This window comes from Adiantum capillus-veneris, chromosome 22, assembly GCF_014529385.1.
Source record: "Adiantum capillus-veneris isolate H3 chromosome 22, ASM1452938v2, whole genome shotgun sequence".
NCBI classification, from domain to species: Eukaryota; Viridiplantae; Streptophyta; class Polypodiopsida; order Polypodiales; family Pteridaceae; genus Adiantum; species Adiantum capillus-veneris.
In genome coordinates this window covers 14,183,642-14,210,149 of record NC_140952.1, presented here as the reverse complement: position 1 = coordinate 14,210,149, position 26,508 = coordinate 14,183,642, and the positions used below count along the sequence as shown (strand labels likewise).

The 26,508-nt window shown below is 43.7% G+C and overlaps 1 protein-coding gene across 1 annotated transcript in view; it reads left to right on the top strand.

Moving 5' to 3' along the window:
• The first annotated feature begins 23,542 nt into the window (after positions 1 to 23,542).
• The window catches only part of LOC147428939 (potassium transporter 7-like), a 29,137-nt gene continuing 26,171 nt past the window's right edge, over positions 23,543 to 26,508 (top strand). The window contains exon 1 of the mRNA XM_086495772.1: positions 23,543 to 24,714. Within this exon, the coding sequence (XP_086351898.1) occupies positions 24,364 to 24,714 (351 nt within the window). The 5' untranslated portion in view covers positions 23,543 to 24,363. The remainder of the gene's footprint in view (positions 24,715 to 26,508) is intronic.

Genomic DNA, 26,508 nt, shown 5'->3' with positions numbered 1-26,508 from the left:
AATTGCTTATGAGAATGCAATTACTGTGCCAATGTTGTTTGATTTTGCAGTGACTGAAGGAGGCTAAGGACATTCATCTCAAAATCTCTTCCATGTCGACGAACGCGCTTCAACTCAATAGCTTCCGAGGACGGAATCTACATCAAGAAGGGGGGCATGTTAACCCTCACGGCTCACGGACACCCTATCACCTACGATGGATGTTGTATTATTTACTTGGTAGAGTCAGGTACCGGGCTTGTCGGTCCAATAGGAAAAGGGTAAAAGTGATCGCCGATGAGAGGTGCACTCTAACTGGAACATTCAAGGGATTAGTTGGCTAAGCATGGGTGCCCAAGTGTGAATGGGGCAAGCTCATATAAAAGTCAACTAAACCTAAAATTCACTCATTCTCTCATTTGTGAAATTGAAGAGTGCTCTTGCTCCATCTCCATCTTCTTCTTCATCATCTCCTTGTGTATGTGTGTATGCGTGAGAGAGAGAGAGAGGAAGAGAGAGAGTGTGCGCGATCAAGCATTGCGACGACAGCACGGCGGCGGTGAAGCGGTTGAGCGCGGCGTAGCAGTTTCTCCTTCTTCTTCGTGGCAAGGAATCCTCCACGACAGCAATCGTAGAGCGGTGAGTGACACACCATCGCCATCTTTGACATTACTAGTTTAGGCTTGTTGTGTGCTTGGAGCCATTTGTGGCTCGCACACAGTGTATCGGCAAGTTCCTTGCATTGACATGTGCGACATACGCGCACAACTTTTGAGAGAGAGAGAGAGAGAGAGAGAGAGAGATAGACACACACACACACAAAATTAGAGAACTTAACAACAGTTGAGGACCGGATTCATGCGGAGCCGGTCCCCCCGCCAATAGACTTTTGTACTATAAATTCTCCCATAAAGAGAGACTTAGTATAATACAATCTTTGTGTTCCTTGTGACCCCAATGATGCTATGAAGATGGAAAGCTTCATGCATCATGAGCATAACATAAACTTTGTAAAAGCATTAACCATCCACGGCGTCATTCCCAAGGCCTCAAACACCTTCAAAGGTGGAGAGAGCTAGTGGGGATTGAGGGTAGGGAAGAGGAAGAAGAATCATTCATAGGAGAAAGAAATAGTTCCTCACTTATCATCACTCTTCTTGCTAGCATACATAATAGCATAGTAATGAAGATGAAGAAGATGGCAAGTTTAAGCATTGGATCATGGCTCTTGGTTGAGTTTGCATTCCATAGCCAAGAGTGTTGGTGTAGGCTCTCAACTTCTCAATAAGCTTGGAGAAGGAAATGGAGTTCTTGCACCTTTCACCAAGAGAGAATGTGTGAAAAATGAGTGTGTGAGAGGGTGTATACTCCCAAGAACACCCCTTGCTTGCTTTGGTCGACCCCTCCTTGTAGCTCAAGTGGTACTACATTTGAAGCCAGGGAAGCATATCATGAAGTGGGTGCTAGAGCTATAGTAATTCAAGTTTGAGTTCAAGATCGACCATATCAGTTAGTCCCACTTAGCAAACATTTTGGTCAATAAGAGTGCTAATTTGCTAGTATATCCAAGGAGATTAAGCTAGAGAGAGCCAGACTTGGAAGGGGATTCTCCTATGTGGTTCGATGAACCATACACGAGGGTGGTGCAAAAGGCAGGAGACGGTGTGTTAATACAGGACCCTCAAGGAAGGTTTATCTTTTCCAAATCTTATGACTTTAAAGATGTCGACACCAACAATGAAGTGGAGTACCTCACTCTACATTTGGGCCTGAGGAGGCAGTGTGTAGAGCTTGGAATTTCCAAGCTAGTAGTGAAAGGTGATGCGTTGCTGGTTATCAAGCAACTTTTGGGACAATGGTAGGTAAAAAGGGATTCCTTGGAGGATTTGATTTTTTCCATTAAGAAGCTCTTAAAGTTCTTTGAAGCAATCGAATTTAAACATGCCAAGAGGGAGCAGAATCAAGAAGTGGATCAGCTAGCTAGTGGCCGAGTACAGGTGCATGTAGCAAGTTTGTATGTGGCACTAGCTGCTTCTGCAGGTAGAGAAACTCTAAAGGAGATAGAAGTCTTTTTTAGCACGTGCCAATGCCTAGAGGGTTTGTCCAAGCTGCACAAGAGAAGGATTGTTCAAAAGGCCCGTAGGTTCGCTTTAATATGTGAAGACCTGATGACATAGGGTCGAGATGGAGTTCTAAGGAGGGTGCTCCACAAAGATGAGATCGGCATGGTTTTGGAGCAGTGTCATGAAGAGAATGTAGATTAGGGTAAAGACCAAGTATTTTTTTGAGTTGTGAGAGCGGGTTTTTGGCGGCCTTCTATTGTGCGGGATGTGCACTATTGGTGCAAGACATGCCATGACTATCAGACTATGGGTGAAAGACGACTGGTATCCGAGTCACAAGGGGCTAGCATAGTGCAGAAGGCTTTTGAGAAGTGGGGTTTGGATGCCATTGGTCCACTCCCTAAGTCAGTGAGCGGTAAGAAGTACATCCTAGTAGCCATTGGTTACCTTACCAGATGGGTCGAGGCCAAGGAAATTAAAAGAGGTGAATGATCATAATGGCCCGGTTTGTTTTTTATTGTATATGTTGTCGTTTTGGAGTGCCTTGGGTGCTCATTTCTGATAGAGGTTAGGGATCCGAAGCAAACTAGTGCATGCACCAGTGGAGAAGCTAGGCATTCAAGATCAATTTTCTTCACCCTATCACCCCCATTGCAATTGTCTAGTGGAGAGTGCCAATAGGAAGATCATCAAGATGCTTACAAAGTATGTATATAAGCAGGAAATGGAGTGGGAAGCTAACCTTGAGAAGTGTCTATGGGTGTACAGGACATCCTACAAGTTGGCCACAAGTTTTACTTCATTTGAGTTGGTTTATGGTAAAGAGGTAGTGCTACTAGTGCACTTGCAGTTAGGGCATATGGAAAACCAATCCCACTCAATGGGATGTTTTACAAGATTGGATTGCTAGTCTTGAAACTTTGCAGATGAACAAAGAATCAACAATAGATTTCTAAGTAAACCAGTGTGAGAAGCAGGTTATGAAGTTCAATCAAAACCTTCCAAACAGAGAGATACAGGAAGGCGACCTCATAATGAAGTATGAAAGATACCTTGACTTCAATTTCGAGAAGAAGTTCAAGAAGAAGTGGACAGGTCCATACAAGGTGCAAAAGGCTTTTCCTAATTGGACATATCAGTTGGTGTGGGAAAATGGTAAGTTTCTTAGGCACATGGTGAATAATGTGTGGCTTAAGTTGTGCTTTGATAGAGGGTTATTGCTTGATGTGCATCAAATTGTGGTAACGGGGGTTGGACAACCCACTTGAAGAGAGGAAGTGTGTGGTGGAGATGAAGCCTTGTACGTATTTTATATATACAATTATCATTTTTTCAGTTTGTTTAGTTGTTTGTTCTGTGTGGCAGTTTTAAGTCCAATAACTGTTTTTGGTTAACATGAATGCTCAACAAGGGGGTTCAGAAATGATGGTGCAATCAAAGATGGTCAAAGCTATGGGTGGGAATAGGCAAAGGTATGTATGCTTACAAGTGCATGCCAAGGTTTTGAGGCAGGTGTGAAGATCCTAGACAAACAGGTAGGTGCTGGAATGTATGCCAATGGTAGTTTTTTCAGGCCAAGAGGGCTCCAGGATAGGCTAAATAGGTCAAAAGATCAAGGTTTCCAAAGTGTTGGGAATGCATGACAAGATATGCTCCTCAAGGTGCTTCCCAAGCTTGTCCAGATGGCTCCTCAACCGGAGCTACACGGTGAAAGATATTACATTTTGAAGGTGGAGTGCTTTGTAGATCCTTGCCGGACTAGGCAGGTGCAGATAAATGGTCAAAAATGATGTAAGCAAATAGACTTGAATTGATTGAATTATGGTGCATGCCGATGTTTTTGGATTGCCAATCGGAGTCCAAATGGCCAAGTTATGGGGCGATGAGGTTTGCAAGGGGGCTAGTTCTGGTATGATTTCACCGCCTCCGTAGGCATGCTATCATGGATTTATTGGGGCTTGCAAAGGTTCTCAAGGGCTTTATGGAGTCACTTGGAATTGATGGCTCCATCGATCGGGGTCATGGGCACCAAGATACGCCCAGTCAAAGTTGACAACCACAATGGAAAGAAGTTGGATGTTTTTTTTTTTCATTTTTGGGTGCACTGTTAGAGGCCATCTGTAACATTTAATGGCCTAAAAACTTGTGTGTAGCGGAAATTAGCATGAACATAGTGGGAATTTCATTAGAATAGATTCCTAATGAGAATTACAAGAGTGCTTGGGTGGAGAGAGCAACAAAAAGCATAACACCTAGTTAGATAGCATGAACAATACTTTCAAAAGAGAGAGAAATTAAGCTATTGACAACAGTTGAGGACCGGATTTTCATGGAGCCGGTCCCCCCTCCAAAAGGCTTTGTATTATGGTTTCTCCCATCAAGAGAGACATTGTACAATACAATTCTTTGTGTTCCTTCAAGACTAGCTAGTGCAATGAAGATGAAAACTTCATGCACTAAGCAAAACACTTATCAAACACAACATTAATTCTCCCCGGTCTCATACCCAAGACCTCACACACCTTCGAAGATGGTGAGAGCTAGCAGGGTATGAGAGTAGATTGAGAGGAAGAAGGAGTATTCTTACGAGAAAGATGTACATCTCCTCACATAATCACTCATATTAGCATAGCTTAGCTTAGTAATTAGCATGGTAGAGGAGATGAGCATGCATTAAATCTTGGCTCTTGGTTGGATTTGCATCACAAAGCCAAGAGTTGTTGGTGTAGACCTCCCTTCTCACAAGCTTGGAGTAGGTGATAAGCTTTCCATTAAAGCTTGAGAAGGAGAGAGAGTCTTCTTTGCTTCACACATGAGATTGTGTGAGTGTGTGTGTGTGATAATGCCTTGCAAAAATCAGCCCCCCTCTCTCTCTTGGTCGACCCCTCTTGCTATTTGCTCATGCTACCCTCTCATTGGACCTCCCTAGGGCTAGCCAATGACAATTAAGAAGCATAAGTGATAGCCTTCTGACATGTGTCCCCCTTTCCCCTTTTGTGAGAGCTTTAGGTAATTTAATAATTCAACTAAACTCTCATTGGACCCCTTTGCCTCCTGGCCATTAGGAATCAGGCAAGCCATTGGGCTGTTGAATGCTCATTGGACCCCTTGGGAGACTGTCCAATAGTCTTCTAGAGGAATTAATTCTCATTGGTTCTTTTATTAAGTGTTTTAAATTGATTAAACTAGATTTACTCTAGCCAAATTCTCATTGGTCCACCTCCAAGGCCATCCAATAGGAATTGGGTACACCTTGTGAGCATCTGGCCTAGGGAGCTGACATGTGTCCCTCATTCCCTTTGTGTAAAGGGAGCTTGTGTGTGTGTGTGTGACTTTCTCTCTCATCCCCTTCAAGCAAGGCTCGCCCCCTCCTAAGTAGGGATTTGTAAAGACTTTTTTGACACACACAAAGCATCCAATTCCCCCATGGTTGACCTTTGGACACAACCTTTGAATTTTGGAACCTTAGCATTTTGGAAGTCTTAATGGGCTGAACCTTAGGGTCTTTTTAGCCCATTGTTGCACATGGCTCTTTTGCAGATGGCCCCCCCTTTGGATCCCTACTGTGGCCGGTCTGCTAGCTTAACCAATATTCTAGCTTTTTCTCCCCTGGCACTTCCCCATATTAAATGATCAGTTTAACATGAGAAAATCATTTAGGAGAATTAGATATTGATTATTATGACATTACCTCTCTCTTGAAATCATAGTCGTCCTCGACTATGGTGTAGAGAAGATAAAGCATATTCATGAGTCCTTTTCTTAGCGGGTAGAGGATCCCTATGTTACCCTACGACATCATTCCACAATGGATGACTAGTCCATTTGGTGCTTGAGAGCCTGAGGCTACCGCAAGCATGCCTGCACATTAGTCCTATCAATCTTCCATAGTAGAGTGACAAGCTCTACTTGGTGTTTGGGAGACGTCGTCTCTGCAAACTTGATCTAAGCATGCATACTACTTCATTTTTGTGCGCAATAAAGAAAAAGAGAGTCTTATAAGACAAAAACTTTGTTCATTTTTAACATTTTGTACATTTTCTTACTCTTGGGAAGCATTGTAAGCATTGACAAGGTTAAGGTTATCCTTTAATTGTATGCCTTGCATCTATCTAGCATCTTCAAAAGGATAATTCTTAAACTTAATAAGATATCATCGGATAGTCTTACCGCCTCTTAGTACCTTGTCTTCATGTCGGAGAATGGACTCGGGCTGCAGCACCTCCTCTTGGTCCTCGATCTCTGGTGGGTCTTCAGTAGTTGGTTCTTGAGGTGGCTCTCCTTTGTAAGGCTTTAATAGGCTCACATGGAAAGCATTGTGTATGAGCCAATGATTGGGCAACTTGAGTTGATAGGCCATCTCATTGATTGGCCTAAGAATCTGGAAGGGACCATAGTACCTTTTTGTTAGTTTAGCATAGTACTTTTGGTGTCCCGTAGGATTCTTGCCCGTTGTGTGCCTTAATCGAGCCTTCGGAAACTTTAATAAAACCCAATCATTTTCTTTAAAGGCTTGGGCTCTTCTGTGCTTGTCAGCAACGGCCTTTTTCCTTTGCTGTGAGATAGAGATAGCATCCTTAATCTTTTGAAAAGATTCTTGTAGGTCTCGGCTATACTCATCTGTAGCGAAGATCTTCCCATGTACCTTAAGTAGCAAGGGACTTTTTGATCTTTCCTCAATTACCTCGAAAGGTGCTTTTCCCGTGGAAGTATGTACAGTGTTATTGTAAGCATACTCCACTAAGGGTAAGTACTTCTCCCATTGGGATCTTTGATCTACTTCCATTACATAGGCTTTTAGTAGATCGAGAATTGTTAGGTTAGCTATTTCACTTTGGCCATCTGTTTGTGGATGATAGGCCGAAGAGAAGTTTAGCCTTGTCCCTAAATTCTCAAAGAGACCCTTCCAGAAATTATTGGTCATTCTAGGATCTCTATCCGACACTATGGACATTGGCAAGCCATGGTACTTGAAAATTTGTGAAATGAAGAGGGTTGCCATTTGATGGGCTTTGATAGTCTTTTTGACAGATATAAAATAAGCTTGTCTACTGAACATGTCTACTATCGTTCATATTCCCGTATTCCCATGGATAGACTTAGGCAATCCAAAGATAAAATCCATGGATATGCTCTCCCATGGTGAATTAGGGATTGGCAAAGGTTGAAGCAATCCAAGTTGCTTCCCTCTATCAAATTTTGTCTTTTGGCATACCACACATTTAGAAACATACTCTTGTATGTTCACTTTCATGGTAGGCCAATAGAAATATGTTTCAATTCCCTTTAAGGTAGACTGAATCCCTCTATGCCCCGCATAAGGTGGAGCATGAGATTCATACATTACTTTCTCACGTAGTGAGTTAGTAACACATAGTCTATTGCCATAGAGAAGATAACCATCTTGTAAAGTAAATGGTTCTTCTTTCTTCCCTAATGCAAGGGTTGAAATCACATCTCTAAAATCAAGATCAATAGCATACTCATCTATCATTGAAGATAGACATTGTGAGTTGCTATGGAAACCGCATTCACTCTCGGTCGTCTTGAGAGTGCATCAGCTACTTGATTATGCTTGCCAGCAATGTGAGCAATATGAAAATGAAGTTGCGAAAGGAAATTTTCCCACCTCATTTGTTTGTCGGAGAGCTTGGTCTGTGTCATGAAGTACTTAAGAGTTTGGTGATCCGTTCGCGGAATGAAAGGAGTCCCCAATAAATAGTGCTTCCATGAGTCTAAGGCATGTAGAACTGCAAGGAGTTCCTTTTCATATATGCCTAGAGCTTGCTCAACAGGGTCGAGCCTTTGACTTTCATAGCCTATGGCGTGCCCTTCTTGGAGTAAAACAGCTCCAAGGCAATCACCACAAGCATCACATTGGACCTCAAATGGGTTTGAGAGATCCGGTAGTGTAAGCACAGGTTGAGAGATAAGCTTTTCTTTAAGCTTTTCGAAAGCATTGTTCTCCTTAGCAGACCATGTGTACCTAACGCTTTTCTTTGTTAGGTCATGTAATGGTCCCGCAATTTGTGAGAACTTTTCTATGAAGCGTCTATAGTATGCACACATACCTATAAAGCTTCTTAGTTCATGAAGATTCTTTGGTTTAGGCCATCCTTTTATTACCTCTAACTTTGATGGATCCATTTGGATGCCATCTTGAGAGATAATGTGACCTAAATACTAAATCTCTTGCAAGAAAAATTCACTTTTCTTTCGATTAACATAAATTTTATTCTCTCTTAAAACTTGAAATATTACCTGGAGGTGTTGCTTGTGTTCATCTAATGAATTAGAGTAGATGATAATATCATCAAAGAACACTCCAGTGAAGGTTCGATGAGGCCTGAATAGCTTCTCCATCAAGCGGTTGAATGTGGCTGGTGCATTGGTCAAGCCAAAAGTCATGACAATGTATCCGTAAAGACCAAATGTGGTGCGAAATGCGGTCTTTACAATGTCTTGATCAACTATCTTTATTTGATGATAGCCACTTTTTAGGTCAATCCTACTGAAGTAGGTCGATCCTTGTAGCTTATCAAATAGGTCTTCTACTCGTGGAACGGGAAACCTATTCTTGATAGTGATCCTATTAGTGCTCTATAGTCGACACACATACGATATGTGCCGTCTTTCTTTTGCACTAATAGCACAGGTGAGCAAAATGGAGATGAGCTAGGCCTAACCATGCCCTTCTCAACTAACTCATGCACTTGCCGCATAATCTCCTCTTGTTGAGCTTGAGAAACTCTATAGGGAGGTTTGTTAGGCGGTGAACCTTCCTGGAAGAAGTTCAATTGCATGGTCATCATTACCTCGTTTAGGAGGTAGCTCACAAGGGATGTCGTCAATAAAAACATCTTGAAACCCCTTGAGAAAATTGGATAACTCTAATTCCTTTTGGTTGCTTTTATTTTCTTTTGCTAAAGCATTAGGTTCATTTTGAGAATCTTTAAGAAAAATCATGTACACGGAAATAGAGCTCTTTATTGACTTGTTGAAAGCTAGTGTATGTACAATGAAGTTGTGAGTAGATCCAGGGTCAAAGAGAATAAGGGCATCATGCTCCCTTACTTTTCCCCGAGCATAAGCTTCAACCATGGAAGCTCTAGGAGTGTCATTGCGTACATATCTTTTGGGGCAAGTACAATAACCGTGTCCTTACTCCCCACACTTAAATCATTTATGGTCTTTACAAAAGGCCTCTAATTCTTCGGAGAGAGCTTATTCTTACCTTTGTAAGCTCCTTTCTTCTTGGCCTTGTTGTTGTTGGTGTTGGTGTTGGTGTTGGTGCTGCCTTGGGAAGAGTTTTGAGCATTGCCCTTCCCTTTAGCTTCATTTTGATCCTTGTTTTCCATGGGCTTGAAATTTCTTCTCACCCCTTGTTGGAAATTGATCCTTGAAGCAACCATAGTGTGGTGGATGGCTTTGGTGATAGTGCTAGGCCGTTGTGAGTTGACATAGTCCACCATTTCTTCAAGTAATACCGCAAAAAATTGATGATTTTGTTCGGAGAAGTCTATTCTTTGAAAGACTGTAGCTTTGAGGTGTAAATCCCAAAACTTGTCTACGTATTTTTGGATAGACTCGTTGAAGAGCAGCTTCAAGGTCCACCCATTCGGTAAGCACTTTGTCCTTTGCATTGCTTGCAAGGAATTGCTTCATGATGGAAACTCATAGAGTTTTCCATGTCTTTGGGGCCTCTCCGTTGCCACGAAGGCTAGCCCCCCATTGACGAGTAGATTTCTGGAAGTGCATAGCTACATGGCGTAGCTTGGAGGACTCCGTGAAGCCCTTGTCTTCAAAGGCCACATCAAATTGTTGGATGAAGGCCGATACTTTGTCGCTGGCACCAAAGATGCCATCATAGGTGAGAAAAGAGATACTCTTTCCTCCCTCTTTGAACTTCTTGAGCTTTTGTGATCTTCGCCATGCAGGGTATGATTTGCGATGTCCACCCCTCTTGTATTCTCTAGGAGAATAGCCATAGATTTCGTTGGAAGAGGAGGAAGGTGCAGAAGAAGGAGAAGAGGGTGACCTCTTTCTTGCCTTTTTTCTTCCTTTGTTCCTCTCTTCCCTTTTGGAGTGACGAGGAAAAGGACTATGCGTTGACTGTTTCCTCTGGGGAGGAGTTGGCGATAGTCTAGACCGCCGTCTTCGTGGAGCCACATCTTTAGAGGAACTTAGGGATTCACTTCTTTCTCATTCTTTTGATTCCTCCTCTCTTATGGGAGAGAGTCTTCTTTTGGAAGTCTCGTTGTTAGACAAGGGGAACTAGAACCTAGGAGTCCACCACCCAACCACCCACTATATAGCATAGCCCCTGGCCCTTTGCCCTAGTTGGACTCCCTTTCTACACTGCCTAGCCCGGCCTTGCCCTTGTTTAGTCCGGCCTTGCCGGTGTCCTGACATTACTCCCCCCTTAAGAAGAGTTTTCGTCATCGAAAACAAAAGTGGGAAACTTCTTCTTAAGAACACTAATGTTTTTCCAAGTGGCACCTTCTTCAGGTCGCTCTTTCCACTTGATTAAGGCTTGTTGACGTACATGATGACGTGTGCGCAACTCATGATAATCAAGAACACGTTCAGGTTCATGAGGTAAGGTAGGAGGTTCAATGAAATCAACCAAAATCTGTTGGTCAATGACATTGTCGTCCCCATGTAACCGCTTACGTAAATGGCTTACATGAAACACCGGATGAATATGAGAATGTAAAGGTAGCAATAATTTGTAGGCACGATCACCTACTCGCTTGAGTATTTTGAAAGGCCCACAATATCTGGGACATAATTTAGGTGTTGGCCCAATTTTTAGACTTTCTGAATGTTCTTGCACATGTAAAAATACTTCTTCCCCTTCTTCGAAGGTAACTTGCCGATGTTTCTCATTAGAATACTTCTTATACCGATCATGTGCTTGTCGGACATTCTGACGAGCAAGTTTCAACATATCCATGTGGTCTTGGAGAAAATCCTTAACCTGTTGGAGTTTTTCGGTTGCCAACCCCACCGTAAATGGTGACCTAGGTTGAAACCCATACATGAGCATGAAAGGACTAAATCCAATTGTGACATGCTTAGCAATGTTGTAGGAAAACTCGAGAATAGGTAAGTATTCTTCCCAGTCTGACTGTTTTTGCTGACGTATGCTCTTAGTATATCCTCTAGCACCTTGTTAACTCATTCAGTTTGACCATCTGTTTCTGGATGATCGGTTGTACTGAGGTTCAGTTGTGAACCCAATCATTTAAACGCAGCTCTCCAAAAGTGACTGTTAAACTTGGGATCACGGTCGCTGATATGTTACTTGGCAAACCATACAATTTGTATAGATTGTCCACAAATAACTTGGCTAGTTGTGGTGTCTTAACCGTTGATTTGGTTGGAATAAACTTACATAGTTTAGTCATCCGATCTACGACCACCCATACCGAGTCATGACCTCGTACAGTGGTTGGTAAACCCACAATAAAGTCCATAGAGATGCTTTTCCATTTTCCATTGGGAATCTCCAAAGGATGTAAGAGTCCTCCTGCTTTCAGGCGCTCTACTTTGTTAACTTGAAATTTTTGGCAATGCAAAACATAAGCTTGAACAAAGCCATGTATACCTGGCCAGTAAAACTGTCGTCGTATGAGAGCATAAGTTTTTCTAATACCCGGGTGCCCTGCACTTGGACTATCATGACATTCATAAATAATTTGGCACCGAATGTCTGTGTCCGTTGGTACGCAAACTCTCCCCTTATGGAGTAGGTACCCATTGTCGATGGTGAAATGCTTCCATCGTTGTAGTTCATCACTCGATAGAGGTGAACTAGGTGTGGAGGTTAACGTTACGCTACCATCATTGGAGTGAGAAGGATCCCTCATTTGAACATGGCTCCACACTTTGGAATATGCTTCATCATGCTCATATTTGCCTTTGAGAGAATCCAAAAACTCACTACGAAATTCCATGAACAAGAGAGAATTGATCTCCGGCATACGACTTAGAGCGTCAGCCACCACATTGTATCGACCTTTACGATACCTTATCTTGGCGTCATATTCCTGAAGAATCTTGACCCACCTGGCTTTCCGACCCTTCAAATCCGTTTGTTGTGTAAACCATTTAATGCTTTCATGGTCAAACACAATCTCAAACTGAGCACCATACAGAATGCCACCATGTTTTCAAGGCAGACACTATTGCATAGAGTTCACGCTCATAAGCAGAGTAGTTCTGTTGAGCTGCATCAAGCTTCTTGCTTTCAAATGCAATCGGCCGTCCGTCTTGTAATAACAGGACTGTTCCAATAGCACGGTTAGGCACCCTTTTCCAAATGAATGGTTTCAAAGGATCTACAATAGCCAGTATGGGAGCTGTAGCTAATGCATCCTTGAGCGTATCAAAACTGTGATGTTTAGCGGATCTCCACTGAAAAGCTTTGCCTTTGCCTTTTAGTTGATCCGTCATGGGAACAACAATATTAGCATAGTTTTTAACAAACCTTCGGTAAAAAACCTGCAAATCCCAAAAAAATATTTAACTCTTCCAGATTTTTAGGAGAAGGCCATTTCCGAATGGTATCCACTTTGGATTGATCCATATATAGCCCACTAGCTGAAATAGCATGCTCTAAATAGTGAATTTTGTCTTTTAGAAAATCTCACTTAGATTCCTTGGCATATAATTTGTTTGTTTGTAACAACTCAAACACATGCCTGGGATGTTGTAAGTATTCTTCTTCAGAAGCACTGTAGACTAGAATGTCATCGAGGAAAACAATGACAAATTTGCACAAGTACGGCTTCAAGACACTATCCATAAGTGTCATGAATGTTGCGGGCGCATTGGTTAACCCAAAGGGCATTACCAAGAACTCGGAGTGTCCAAACCGTGTTCGGAATGCAGTTTTGGGTATATCAGCAAGTTGAATATGCACTTGGTGATATCCTGACCACAGGTCTATTTTCGTAAAAATGCGAGCATGAGTGAGTTTATCAAACAACTCATCTACTCGGGGCAATGGGTATTTGTTCTTAACCGTAACCGCATTTAAGCCACGGTAGTCTACGCACATGCGCATACTGCCGTCTTTTTTCTTCATTAATAGGATATGAGAGGCCCATGGTGAAGAACTGGGTTGTATATACCCTCTGCTAAGGTAGTCAGCAAGCTGATGCTCCACCTCAGCAGCTTCAGAATAACTCATACAGTAAGGCGGTTTACTGACAGGTTTACAGCCTATAGCCACGTCGATGCTATGTTGCACCGATTGTGTCGGCGGTAATCCTGGTGGCAAATCATTAGGAAAAACATCTTGAAATTTCTTTAATAATTTTTGTAATTCACTAGCAATGTTTGCTTGTTTAGAATTAGCCATTGGTGGAAGAGATGAGAGAGAAGCATGCGGCGTTGCGGAATGTTCAACAGATTAGAAGTGCCTTGCCCTTGTGTAGCAACGTGCTCATGCATGTGCGTGTCAGTGGGACCCTTGAACTGATGTTGCAGTGATTGAATTACTAATGTGGATAGTTTAGTAACATTTGCATTTAAAGCTTTAAAATTTTCATCCATGACTGTCATGCGTATCTGAAGTGCACAAAATTCTTGAATATCGAGCAATTCGTAAGTGTCATCACCTGCCATAGCGTCGTGGGTACTCTCCTTGAGAGGATCCGCCCGCAGGCCATGATGGGTAGGATCAGGCGTACTTTACACAAAATCAAATGTCATATTGATATCCGAATCCATGGCAACATAGTGCGGTGCAAGGAATAGTCAGAAAAAATGCCTGAGATTGAGAGCACTTGCAAAGTGTAATTAGCCTTGCTAATTCCGTCAAAATTGATAGTATCCCGGTGAAAATCGATTCGAATTGTCCACCGTATAGGGAATTCTGCAATTCCTTGGTAGCCGAATCAATTATACTTGCATCGTTAATTGATTTTGAAAGGTAATTGTACTTTGACCTCCCGTTGGAATGCTTTTCTTAAATATCTGAGTTTCTGCCGGTAATACGCAGAGAATTTGGTGCTTAAAGTTTGTGTCGACCGTGTTAAGATGTCGCACCTTGTTGGACCTTGCCGAATCGACACACGAGGGAGGGGGTGGGGTACCCCACTATGGGTACCGCCCCTTGTTGTTGAAAAAATTTTATGGCCACTAACCCTCAAGGGTGTTCGGCACCCTTGTAGTGTGAAAAAACGAGCACACAGCAGCTATGGCCGCTTACAACAGCGCGCGAGCAAGGAAACGGGCCATGGCGGCCACTGAAGTGAGCAAGGGGCTTTGGCCCAGGGTCGTGAAACGTTCCCCCGCCCGGCGCGATGCCGTAGAGCCCGCGAGGGGTGAATTTGGTGCAGGTCCACCTCGACAGCTCCTCCTTGCAAGGGGGGTTGCCCACGGACTGCCTGCTTGTCGTCCTCCTCACAGGAGACGTGTTCCACGGTTTGGTGACCCCGACATGCAACTTGCTCATGCAAGTTTGTGTGGCTCCCCTCCTCCACGGCTGTGCCTTTCCCAAAAAAGAACCAAGTCTTGATACCAATGTTAGACAAGGGGAACTAGAACCTAGGAGTCTACCACCCAACCACCCACTATATAGCATATCCCCTAGCGCTTTGCCCTAGTTGGACTCCCTTTCCACACTGCCTAGCCCAGCCTTGCCCTTGTCTAGTCCGGTGGCCTTGCCGGTGTCCTGACACTCATCAAGAGGCCTCCTAAACTCTCTCTCCTCTTGGAGAGGAAGGAAATCCCATAAGCATGAAGTTGTTGAGTAAATTTGGCTTGCAAAGTAGGGTTGCCCATAGCTTGATGCAACCTAGTAACAAGATAATTGATAAACATGGGGGCATCATCATTAGCACCTTCATGTGCAAAATCAAAGCTATCAATGTTCATTCTACTCTCTTGGTTAATGTCAGCCATGCTAATTATACTTATGTGTTTACTTAGTGTATCCTTTGGCAATTCAAAACCTTAGTTGCTACTCCTCTTAGCCTTTGAAAATAAGCACTTAAGTATCTGCAACCACGGCTCAAATTGGTTAATTATAGAGAGTAGTAGGGTGGGTCTAACTAGGGGGGGCATTATATTTCTCAACTGTCATAGATGCCTCTACTCAAAGGTGTGGTTCTATCTCTTGAAGAGGAAAGACAAGGTCTTTAGATGTTCCTAGCTATGGAAGAAAACAAGTGAGTAAAGAAGTTGAAGGCCTTACACAGTGACAATAGGGGAGAGTAGGTCTCCACTTAAGAACTTCTGTAGCAAGCGAGGTTTAGGAGGCAGTTTACAATGCCATACACACTTATTCAGAATGGAGTTACTGGGTGCATAGGACTATTCAAAAGAGGATCACTTCCATGCTATCTATGGTAAATTTACCCCAAGAGTTTTGGGGAGATGTTGTTATGCATTGTTATGACAACAATGCATATAATAACCAAGTTGCCGTGTACACAGTTGAGCTACAAGATTTTGGAGGAGATGTGGATAGGCAAGAAGCCTATTTATGATAGATTACATGTGTTTGGGTGTGAGGATTTCTCACATGTGCTTAAAGATCTTAGAAAGAAGTTGGACCCAAGTCACACAAATGCATCTTCATTGGCTATGGTACAGATGGAGAGATGGATTATCATCTCTAGCACACAGAATCTCAGAGAGTTATTCATAGCTCACAAGTGATCTTTAATGTATCAAAGATGCACAACAACCCTTCAAAGAGGTTGAGTATCATAGAGTGAGATTTGAGGATGTCGCCTCAAGGCCAATTATGCAAACAGCTCAATCTACTAGCAATAAACCTATTGCCAGTAATCTATTGGTCATTGACTATATGAGAACCTACTTGCTACCAAGAGGCCATTCAGATAGAAGATAGCACAAAGTGGGAACATGAAAAGAAGCAACTCAACTGTGGCTAATGAGACTTGGGAAATAACAGAGTTGCCAGAGGGCAAACAAGCCTTGCCTTGCAAATGGGTGTACAAAAGGAAGTACACAGTAGAGGATCTCGGACCCAAGTACAAAGCTAGATTGGTTGCTAAGGGATTCAAGCGTAAAGAAGGACTTTGATGAGATTTTCTCTCTAGTGGTCAAGCTGACTACATTGCGTCTTGAGTTTCACATGGCCTTGAGTTGGAAGCACACTCAAGTTGGCACACAAGAGCGCCAGCTGGGTGACTATCCCATATCAGTCGTAGAGCCCTAAGCGTAGGTCTGCATGTTACCTACACTCACCAACACATGACAGTACTGTCTTGCACCTAGATGAACATCTCTCTCTCTCTCTCTCTCTCTCTCTCTCTCTCTCTCTCTCTCTCCATGCATTGTATACAACAATGAGAAACTTGAAGTGGTAGATCACTTCAAGTACCTTGGCCTTGAGGTTCCATCCAATCATAAATGGAAGGATTGTGCAATGCGTCGCTTGGAAGCCGGAAAGAGGGCTTATTATGCATTTGAGAACATGTGCAATGCAGGAGAGATCAAGTGTTGGGCTCTCAAAAAGTACCTCTTTGACACATTGGTGACACCGGTGCTTCTTTATGGAGTGGAGGTGTGGGGTGGAAGCATCGGGAAGTCTACTTGGAAAGAGTTTGAGAATGTCCAAAAGCGTTTTCTCACCAACTTTCTCCAAGTCAAGACACAAACACCCTACGTGCTCTTACTTCTTGAGTCCAGATCGCTTCCCATTGAGGTCTTGGGCATGGAAAGGGTTGTGGAGTACATGCGTAAGACACAACGTAGCCCTTTGCATCGACTTCCTAGAATCGCATATGAAGCAAGTCAAAAGGTTCAAAAGACATGCAAGAGCAAAATACTAAGTTCGGGGTGGATGCTTGATATCAAGAAATGGTTTGGAAGATGGGATGCATGTCACTTGGTCAAGGATGCGTCGATCGACTCCCAAGTTAATGAGGCCTTCTTACAACGCCAATGTATCATGGCTTGGGAGAAATCCGGAGGTTCTCGCTTCAGCCATTACACCACACACGTTGCCCCAAACTACAAATCTCTCTTCTTCTCGGAACGAGGTAACCGAACCCATTCCTACATCCTTGAGCCCATCCCGTTGAGTGCGATCCGCACCATTGCCTCCATTCGTCTTAGCTCCCATTCTCTACGCTGCGAGACAGGACGTTGGGGCACTGGCGAGGAGTGTCATCGACTTTGCACCTTATGCCCTCGTCAAGTGCGAGAGAGTGAGTACCACACACTACTTGAGTGCTCAGATTTTGACAACATTAGGTCCTCTTTTCCCCATATATTCAGCCATGAGCTCTCCCTACATACCTTCCTCTCCCAACCACGATGTGGACTCTCTATTGCGACGCTCATTTCAGCCATTTTTGAGCATCGAGAGTCACTTATGAACTCCACTCACATCACGTGACATGTTCATTTGGTCCCATAGGTCATATTTGACCTCCCAGGACGATAATAGAACTATCTATCTATCTCTCTCTCTCTCTCTCTCTCTCTCTCTCTCTCTCTCTCTCTCTCTCTCTCTCTCTCTCTCTCACACACACACACACACACACACACACACACACACATACGAATTCATCTTATACGAGGTTGTCCTTATAGGTATTTCGTGCCAATCATTTCTAGCATTGTCAACAATGAGCGCATATTCCCGCCAATGCTTAGTCTCCAACAATCGTTAATGCACTATTTGTCAACATCGTCCATGGCCTATTTCAACTCCGCAACTATTCGATAGCGCTTTACGATGTAGAAACCCCCTTGGATTTCCCTTAGTAGATGCTCCCCATGTCAAGGTCTGATCTTCATCAAGGTTTGCATCTATCGCATGCAGCAAGTGCCATTTAAACAACTTAGTAGTCAATGTTTTTCTATAGCGTCTTTGTATATATGAGATCTTAGAAGTCTAGTTCATGTCCAAATTGCCTTGCTATTGAGTCTCCTTAATTATCATTAGCACACTTTAATTAACTCCATGATTAAGCCATGAATGTAAGCTTAACCTATCCCCCATATTCACCCTCCACTCAATGAGAGAGAGAGAGAGAGAGAGAGAGAGAACATATTTGGCTCTTGAGTGGAGCTCTAAGTTTTTTGAGAAGAAAAAAAGTTCTTATTTTCTCCCTTTACCTTTCAATGCTCCGAGTTATCCCATCCCGCCCTCAACTTTATTTAATACGGGGTGGGTTGGATGGAATCAATGGTCATCATGCAAAGACAGACCTGTTGCTTGATCTTGTGCTAATCTCAAAAAAAATCTAATCTTAAAATTAGATTTTATGCCATCGTTAGCATTTCTGGATTTGTAACCCCACGGCCCCACATCTAAAACAAGATAATGCACGTGGGTGTAATGGTTAGGGCATTGGGTTCTCACCCTAGTGGTCACGGTTCAAATCTAGGCTGCAATGTGCTGGGGTGTCCCGAGATTAGGAGCCACATTTCAAGATTAGTTTTTCCCTACTCTAATCGCAAGATCCCGAGATTAGTTTTTCCTGCCTTCGTGCGTGCCTACGTTGGTTTATTCTAGAAGAATACTTTTATTGCAAGCACCCATTTTTTGTCATAAGGGGTGTGTAAAGTCCCTTTTGTACTAGCTCTTCCCTTAGAGCTCGTCTCTACGAGAACCTTCTCATTCCACCCACAATCTTGTTGTTTAAAGAGGCAAATACTATGCACACAACTAATTTGGTAGCTCTACCTTTTGGACGGAATAGCGTGGTCTCTAAAGGCTAGGAGCAACCCTCTCTCTCTCTCTCTCTCTCTCCCCCCACCATTTTAAAGATGTGATATGTGACTAAACATAACTTCTCTTTTGAAGATTTAGAAAACACTCATGAGATTTTGCATTTTGGTGTGCCACACACACATACACAAGTCGCTCCTTGTGTCATAACAAGGTGGATGGAGGTCTTCATGTGAGACCATTCTCTTGTGTGTGTGCGTGCGTGCATGTGCACGCTCGCACGTGTATGTGAGACCTTAAGAGCACATTGGAATGTGCCAATTGTGAAGTTGTGAACAATGTTTGAGCTTTGAAGTTTGAACTTTGGGGGCTCCCACACAGGTGATAGCATTATATTAGCATACTAGTAAAACGGCGCCGCCTTCGGCTGCGGCATGGCCCCGGATCTTACCCTCAAACCCCTTGCTCTTACTTAGCATCCCCCAATCCCTCTCTCTCTCTCTCTCTCTCTCTCTCATATTGTTCCTCAGTCAGCCCCTCACTTGCACGAAGCCTACGGCTTTGCTTGGTTGCCAAAGGCTGCTCACCAATACTCGGGAGAAATGTGTCTTACAATTGCGTCGCTTTGAAATTTGAAAATGCTTTCTAAAAGGAAGAGGAATAGGAAAAATCCCGCTTATATTTTGAGAAAAATAGTGTAAAAATAGTAAAATTTTGCTCTATTTTTTAATACTTCCTCTTGGAAAATCCATAAAAAGGACTCATGTTTGGTTGTGAAAATGATTTTTCCCTGAACACTACTACTCACTCGTACAACTTTTCTTTTACCTCCTCCCTTCAAATCCCCTTTCTATGCTACCTAGTGGCTAGTCCTACACATGTCCGTGCTTCTACCTTCTCTTCTTTCTACGTTGCTCAATGCTCAGCCCTACGCATGTCTGTGGTCCTAGATCTTCTTCTTTCTATGTTGCCCAATGCCCAACCTTGTGCTTGTTTGTATTACTCCATAGTTGAGGCTTTGAACCCCTATATGTTTTTCTGCATGATCAAACCCTTGTGTATCCACGTACTGGTCGTACTTATTGCCCCTCTCTCTCTCTCTCTCTCTCTCTCTCTCTCTCTCTCTCTCTCTCTTACACACACACACACACACACACATGTTGAGCCCTTGGCGGGAAGGCCCTCTTACTCTCTCTTTCTCTCCCTTTTCTCCATCCCCTTGCCCTTTTCTAAGCATGGCATCCCTTGCACCAACTCCTTTTTGCAGCTCCGACATGGGCCGAGTCTCCATCCCCACTTGTAACCACTGCACTACCCCATCTCTGTTTGGTGCTAGCCTACTGTAGTCTCTCTCTCTCTCTCTCTCTCTCTCTCTCTCTCTCTCTCACACACACACACACACACACACACACACACACACACACACAATTGCGCATAAAACCACACACAATAATCTACTCTCTCTCTCTCTCTCTCTCTCTCTCTCTCTCTCTCTCTCTCTCTCTAGTTGTGCAGAAACCTTCAATCTACTCTTGAAATTTTCTCATTTGCTAGAGAGAGAGAGAGAGAGAGAGAGAGAGAGAGATGAGGGTTTTTTAGAGCGCTAATCCTCATGAGGAACCACTTGAGGCCTCGTGTCCACCCCAATGTGTGCAACTGAGGCGACAAAAATAGTTTGGCTAAATGGTGTGTCCATTTCATTGCAATCACACCCGACATCAACGTGTTACCCATCCCCATCATGCTACAAACATTCCAAAAAAGAAGTATGCAAAGATATGATGTTTGCATCAAGCTTGTGACCATTCAATGCAATTCTAAGGTCTTTGCTTGTTAATACAATGTACATAATTTGTTTTGTATATACTAGTATGTGACCCGCGCGTTGCAGCGGCTAATTATAAAAGCATGGCCTCTGCTCTGTGAGTCGTGACATGATCCTCCTCTCCAAATTGGAGAAGTTTCAAATATGTTTTCTTAATGCTCCCACTACGTTGATGCTCCACTATATATATGATCTTTCTCCTATGCATCGATAAGTTTCTCCATATGATTAATGATAGGAGGACCAAATGGCACAGGAGGAGATCCTATAAACCATTTAAATAAGAATGGATGTCCCACCAAGAAAGATGATGTGGACCATTGGATGCAATTATATGCACCATATGGAAACCATTGCCAAAGCTTGCCACAGTGATGCGCCCCCCCCCCCCCCCCCCCCCCCTTCTTCCCAACACACACACACACACACATTTCCTACTCTCTCTCACACATTAGGATTTGAGTTCTAGAGTTGCCATGTGCAAACACCTTACAAACGCCTTCTATTTGAGTTGGGGTCACTTCTCATTGACGTTATGGCCATGGAGAGACTTTGTGGAGTACATGGTAAAGCCACATCAAAGCTTGCCACCTGGAGTTTCTAAAATTCCATGGAAGTAAAGTAACAAAGTCCAAAAGATTCTCAGAATCAAAATATTGAACTCATGGTGGATGCAAGGTGTGCCTACATGGTTTGGAATATGGGATGTAACACACTTGCTTCATTATGCATCGCTAGACCTTATAGTGATTGAAACTTTTTCACAATGCCAATGTATCGTGGGATGGGGAAAATCTAGAGGCTTTCACTTTTTGCATTGCATCACACCTCAATTATACCATACCCCAATAACAAAAGCATGCTCTTTGAGAGAGAGAAAACCATTCGTACAATTACAAACTTGAGACCATTCCTTCATCCGCAATCCATAACATAGCAACAAATCGGCGTAGCTTCCACTTCCTTTGATGTGAGATGCAGCATTGGGGCTTTAAGGAAGAGTCCCTTCATGTATGCACGGTATGCACCTCGCAAGTTCAAGAGTCTAAGTATCATTGTCTTCTTGAGTGCTCATGTATTGATCACATTCAAGCTTTCTTTCCTCACATTGTGAGTGTGCATCACTCCAGGCAAACCTTTCTCTCTTAACAACTCAATAAACTCTTAGTTACCATTGTCATATCCATAGTCTTTAGGCATCACGAGTTATTGATCAGCTCAACGTACAACCTGAGTGAATTACAGCCGGTGAGTTGAGTGCCTCAGAGAGAGAGAGAGAGAGAGAGAGAGAGAGAGAGAGAGCGAGAGCGAAAACGTGGAGCTATGCACTGGAGAGATGCCTCAAGCTACAAAAAATGCAACTATAGCTAGGGCTAACCTCGGGGTTGTAGCCTCTAGCTGCCAACCCCCACCCTCTCATCATCCATGATATCGCTTTTCGCCCCCCCAAAAGAAATGGCCAAAAATGGCTCTAGATTCTTGCGAGGGCTCACATCATTGCATATAGCCCCAACATGGCGACATGTGAAAGGGTTAGTGGGCAATAACATTCACAGGGAGGATGTAAGTTGGTGAGGAGATTGCTTCATACATGATCGAGAGGGAGATCTAGGACCAACTGACAAGGGGTAGCCTAGAGCTTACGTTATTTTTTTGAGCTCAATAAGAAAGTAGATTAGATTTTGATCCTTCTTTGCATGAATTGGGTACAATGGAGCATTTTAGGAGCATCTCGTTATATCTCTATCATGATGATTTCTTGTAAATCCATCTTGTGGATAATCCCTCCGTCATGAGGCTGTTGAAAATAGAAATCAAATGAACATCATGAGTTAGAACTGCTATCTACACCTCCAAGAGCTTGTACTACGCATGTGATGGCTACTTAATATATAGATTCTCTCTCTCTCTCTCTCTCTCTCTCTCTCTCTCTCTCTCACACACACACACACACACACACACACACACATATATTCTATAAGAAAGCATGTGAGTGTGCTATCTACACCTCCAAGAGCTTGTACTACGCATGTGATATGTGAGGAGGGCTACTTAATATATAGACACTCTCTCTCTCTCTCTCTCTCTCTCTCTCTCTCTCAAAGTCACGGACTTCCCTTTTTCTTCTCCAACTTCAATGTGACGATGTGTGGCAGTGCTCTCTACTCGAGGACCTTTTAGCAAAATAAAGAAGTAACACATGTAAGTGCAATTTAGAACTTTACAGTTTAAATTTGACTTAAGTCTTTATAAGAAGTAGTATAGATATAGTATAAATATAAATATTGATAGAGTACAAAGCTTCTTGACTTCAGTTTGCCAAAACAACAAAAAAAAGTCTTTTCATTTTTTACAATCTTACTAATTACCTTTCACTTTTGCGCTTGAAACTAAACTTGAAATCAACCTATGTGTGACACATGGATGCCCTCTCCTTCCTTGAAAATTTTAAGCTCCATTATATAGAATAAGTATAGATTCTGCAGTGTGTGGTAATGAAGGCGTTCAAATAGCATTTTTAAGGTGATGTTTGACTCTTGGATTTGATTACTATGTATTATGTGTGATAATAAAGGCATCCAAATAGCATTTTTAAGGCCTTGTTTCACCTAGGAAGCTCTCCCTTTGTCCCTTTCATTGCTTCTAAGGTCTCCCAATCTCTCTGTGAATAACCATCAGCCTCCAGCCCGCTGAGTGTCAAGCACGGCACATCATCTGCTAAAACTTTCATAGTGGATTGAGCTTCTCTTTTTCTCTCATGATTTCATCTACTCAATATGCCCAAAGCTTTTTTGCCTTTGCAACTCCTAGACGCCTTTCCTTAGGCCTTGCTATCTAGCTCAACCCTTCCTCCACATGCAAGAGCTCCCTGACGTCCCCTTCAAACTGGATGCCCTCGGCTCATATCTTCACCTCTTAGCTCTGCCCAGGCTGTCTGAATTTCAGATCATGGCCTTATCGACCTGATGATACACCCCTCTCTAACTCCCTCTGAGTCCCCCCCCCCCTCCGAAATTGGCCGTCTGATTTGAGCTCCGCTCCACTTCCCCTGTAGCGCTTGCTTGAGTTGGTTGCCTCTTGAGTCTTACCTTGTTGACGAAGCCCTGTGCCTTCCCATGCCAGTCTCGTTTTATAGCATGGCTCCTTTATGTGCCAAGCATGGCTCCCCTCTTCAACTGGCGGCTTCCCTCCTCCAACTTCCTTTGCATGGCAAGCTCTCCCTCTAAAGAGCTCCCTTTATTAGCTCTATCTATGCACTGTCCATCTGCACATCAGCCATGTGGCTCGCTCTTAAGAATCCCTGCTTATTGACCACCTACTCATGGGCCGCCATCTTCTCTGTCTAAAGGTGGCCCCTTGGTGTGTGCCTTATTACCTGCTCACGCCCTGCTCCTCAGCTTTGATTAAAGGTTTCTGAGTTCACCATATTGGGCACATCTCCCCCTGCCTAGTGATCTGGTTCAACGCCCCTCCTTGCCCTTTTCTGAGCATGGCAGCCCTTGCACGAGCTCCTTTTTGCAGCTCCAATGTGAGCCTCAGACAACGTCGCCCATGTCCTGACTTGGACACCACCTTCAGCTCGTAGACTCTCCCTCTCTCCTTTTGCAGGTTTTGCAGCTCTCCCCGGTGTTCTCTTGATGGATCCTCCTTCCTCTTTTATAGCGAGCTGGTTGCTTCCAAAGAGTCGTCCACTTGGCAGCCCATGCTCCCCCCTTTCTGGCGCTCCTCTCAGCCTCAGCGACGACCATGGCTCGAAAATGAAACCTCTTCAGATTTAACCCTTGCCTTAATCTTTTTCCTAAGGGATCAACCCTCCCCCTGTTCTCATCATGCCGAGTTTAACTCCGTTGCGAGCTCCACGCTTGCAACCACCTGGTTGGTTGAGAGAGAGAGAGAGAGAGAGAGAGAGAGAGAGAAGAGACCCTCCGCAGGCTACCTCCACTGCCCAGCCCAATCAACATTTGCTGGAGTGGGGGGAGAAGGTCGAATCCATTGTTGCTTTTGAGAAAAAAAACGGGCTCGTCTACTTGGTCTGCAGGAGAGGAGATGATATCATATATGCATCGGCTTGCATCGTAGAGCTAGTAAAGGAATACGGTTGCTGCTGTGTGGTGGGATATGGCGATGCACTCTTCGAAGTTGGAGCCAACTGCGTCTTAAAACCACGGCAACTCCCTCAGGTTTGATTCTTCTGCACCTTCCTCGGCACTCTCTCTCTCTCTCTCTCTCTCTCTCTCTCTCTCTCTCTAACGGCTAGCCTTGGGAGTATATTTTATGACCTACACTTCTGAAGGTCACGGACTCCGGAGCCATCAGCGGAAGTGCCATTAGGAGCCATTGTCGATCTCTCATGATCTGCACACGCCTCCCTCTGAGTGGGATGTAGCTCTCGATTGGCGAATCCCTTTAGCAGATTTCGGTGCAGCAGAAAACTCCTCAAACTATGGCATGTTATCCTGCAACATGTGTGGTGGGATATGGTGATGCACTCCTCAAAGCTGGAGCCATCTGCTGCTTGAAACCACGGCAACTTCTTCAGCTTCTTCTGCACCTTCCTCGACACAGATTCTCTCTCTCTCTCTCTCTCTCTCTCTAACGGCTACCCTTGGGAGTGGTTAAAACTGGCCCGTGCACGTTAGTCAAGTCACAGAGGGGGCTACTGCACATAAAAAACAGAGCCATCGTACTATGGTAGGGGCTATGCATGAGAGTGGCTCACTGGCTAGCAGCTACATGCAACATAATTCAAATATCTCTCTATGGTACGACTCCTTTTGTGACTTCAATAGCACTGAGCAGGCCTCTCTCTCTCTCTCTCTCTCTCTCTCTCCACAACCCAAAGGCGTCGGACTCAGTAGCTTTAGCCACGTGGAGGGGGAGGGGGCAGAATCCCTCAACCTTTTATTATAGTACTAGTAAAGCGGCACCGCCTTTTGGCGGCGGCATGGCCCTGGCTCTTACCCTCAAACCCCTTGCTCTTACTTAGCATCCCCCCATCTCTCTCTCTCTCTCTCTCTCACTCTTCCTCAGCCAACCCCTCACTTGCACGAAGCCTATAGCTTTGCTTGGTTGCCAAAGGCTGCTCACCAGTATTCGGGAAAAATGTGTTTTACAATTGCGTTGCTTTGAAATTTGAAAATGCTTTCTAAATGGAAGAGGAATAGGAAAAATCCCGCTTAGATTTTGAGAAAAATAATGTAAAAATAGTAAAATTTTGCTCTATTTTTCAATACTTCTTCTTGGAAAATCCATAAAAAGGACTCATGTTTGGTTGTGAAATTTTTCCTTAAAAGCTACTAGTCACTCGCACAACTTTTCTTTTACCTCCTCCCTTCAAATCCTCTTTCTATGCTACCTAGTGGCTAGTCCTACACATGTCCGTGCTTCTGCCTTCTCTTCTTTCTACGTTGCTCAATGCTCAGCTCTACACATGTCTGTGGTTCTGCCTCTTCTTCTTTCTATGTTGCCAATGTCCAACCTTGTGCTTGTTTGTATTACTCCATGATTGAGGCTTTGAACCCTTATATGTTTTTCTGCATGATCAAACCCTTGTGTATCCACATACTTGTCGTACTTATTGCCTCTCTCTCTTTCTCTCTCTCTCTCTCTCTCTCTCTCTCTCTCTCTCTCACACACACACACACACACACACACACACACATGTTGAGCCCTTGGTGGGAAGGCCCTCTTACTCTCTCTTTCGCTCCCTTTTCTCCATCCCCTTGCCCTTTTATAAGCATGGCAGCCATTGCACCAACTCCTTTTTGCAGCTTCGACATGAGCCGAGTCTCCATCCCCTCTTGTAACCTCTGCACTACCCCCATCTCTATTTGGTGCTAGCCTATGGTAGTAGGTGAGTGTTGTTGCTAATGCTAATTATCTCTTGACATCACCATCTACATAGAATACTTTGTCTCTCTCATCTTCCCCCCCCCCCCCCCCCCCCCCCCCTCCCTCTCTCTCTCTCTCAATTG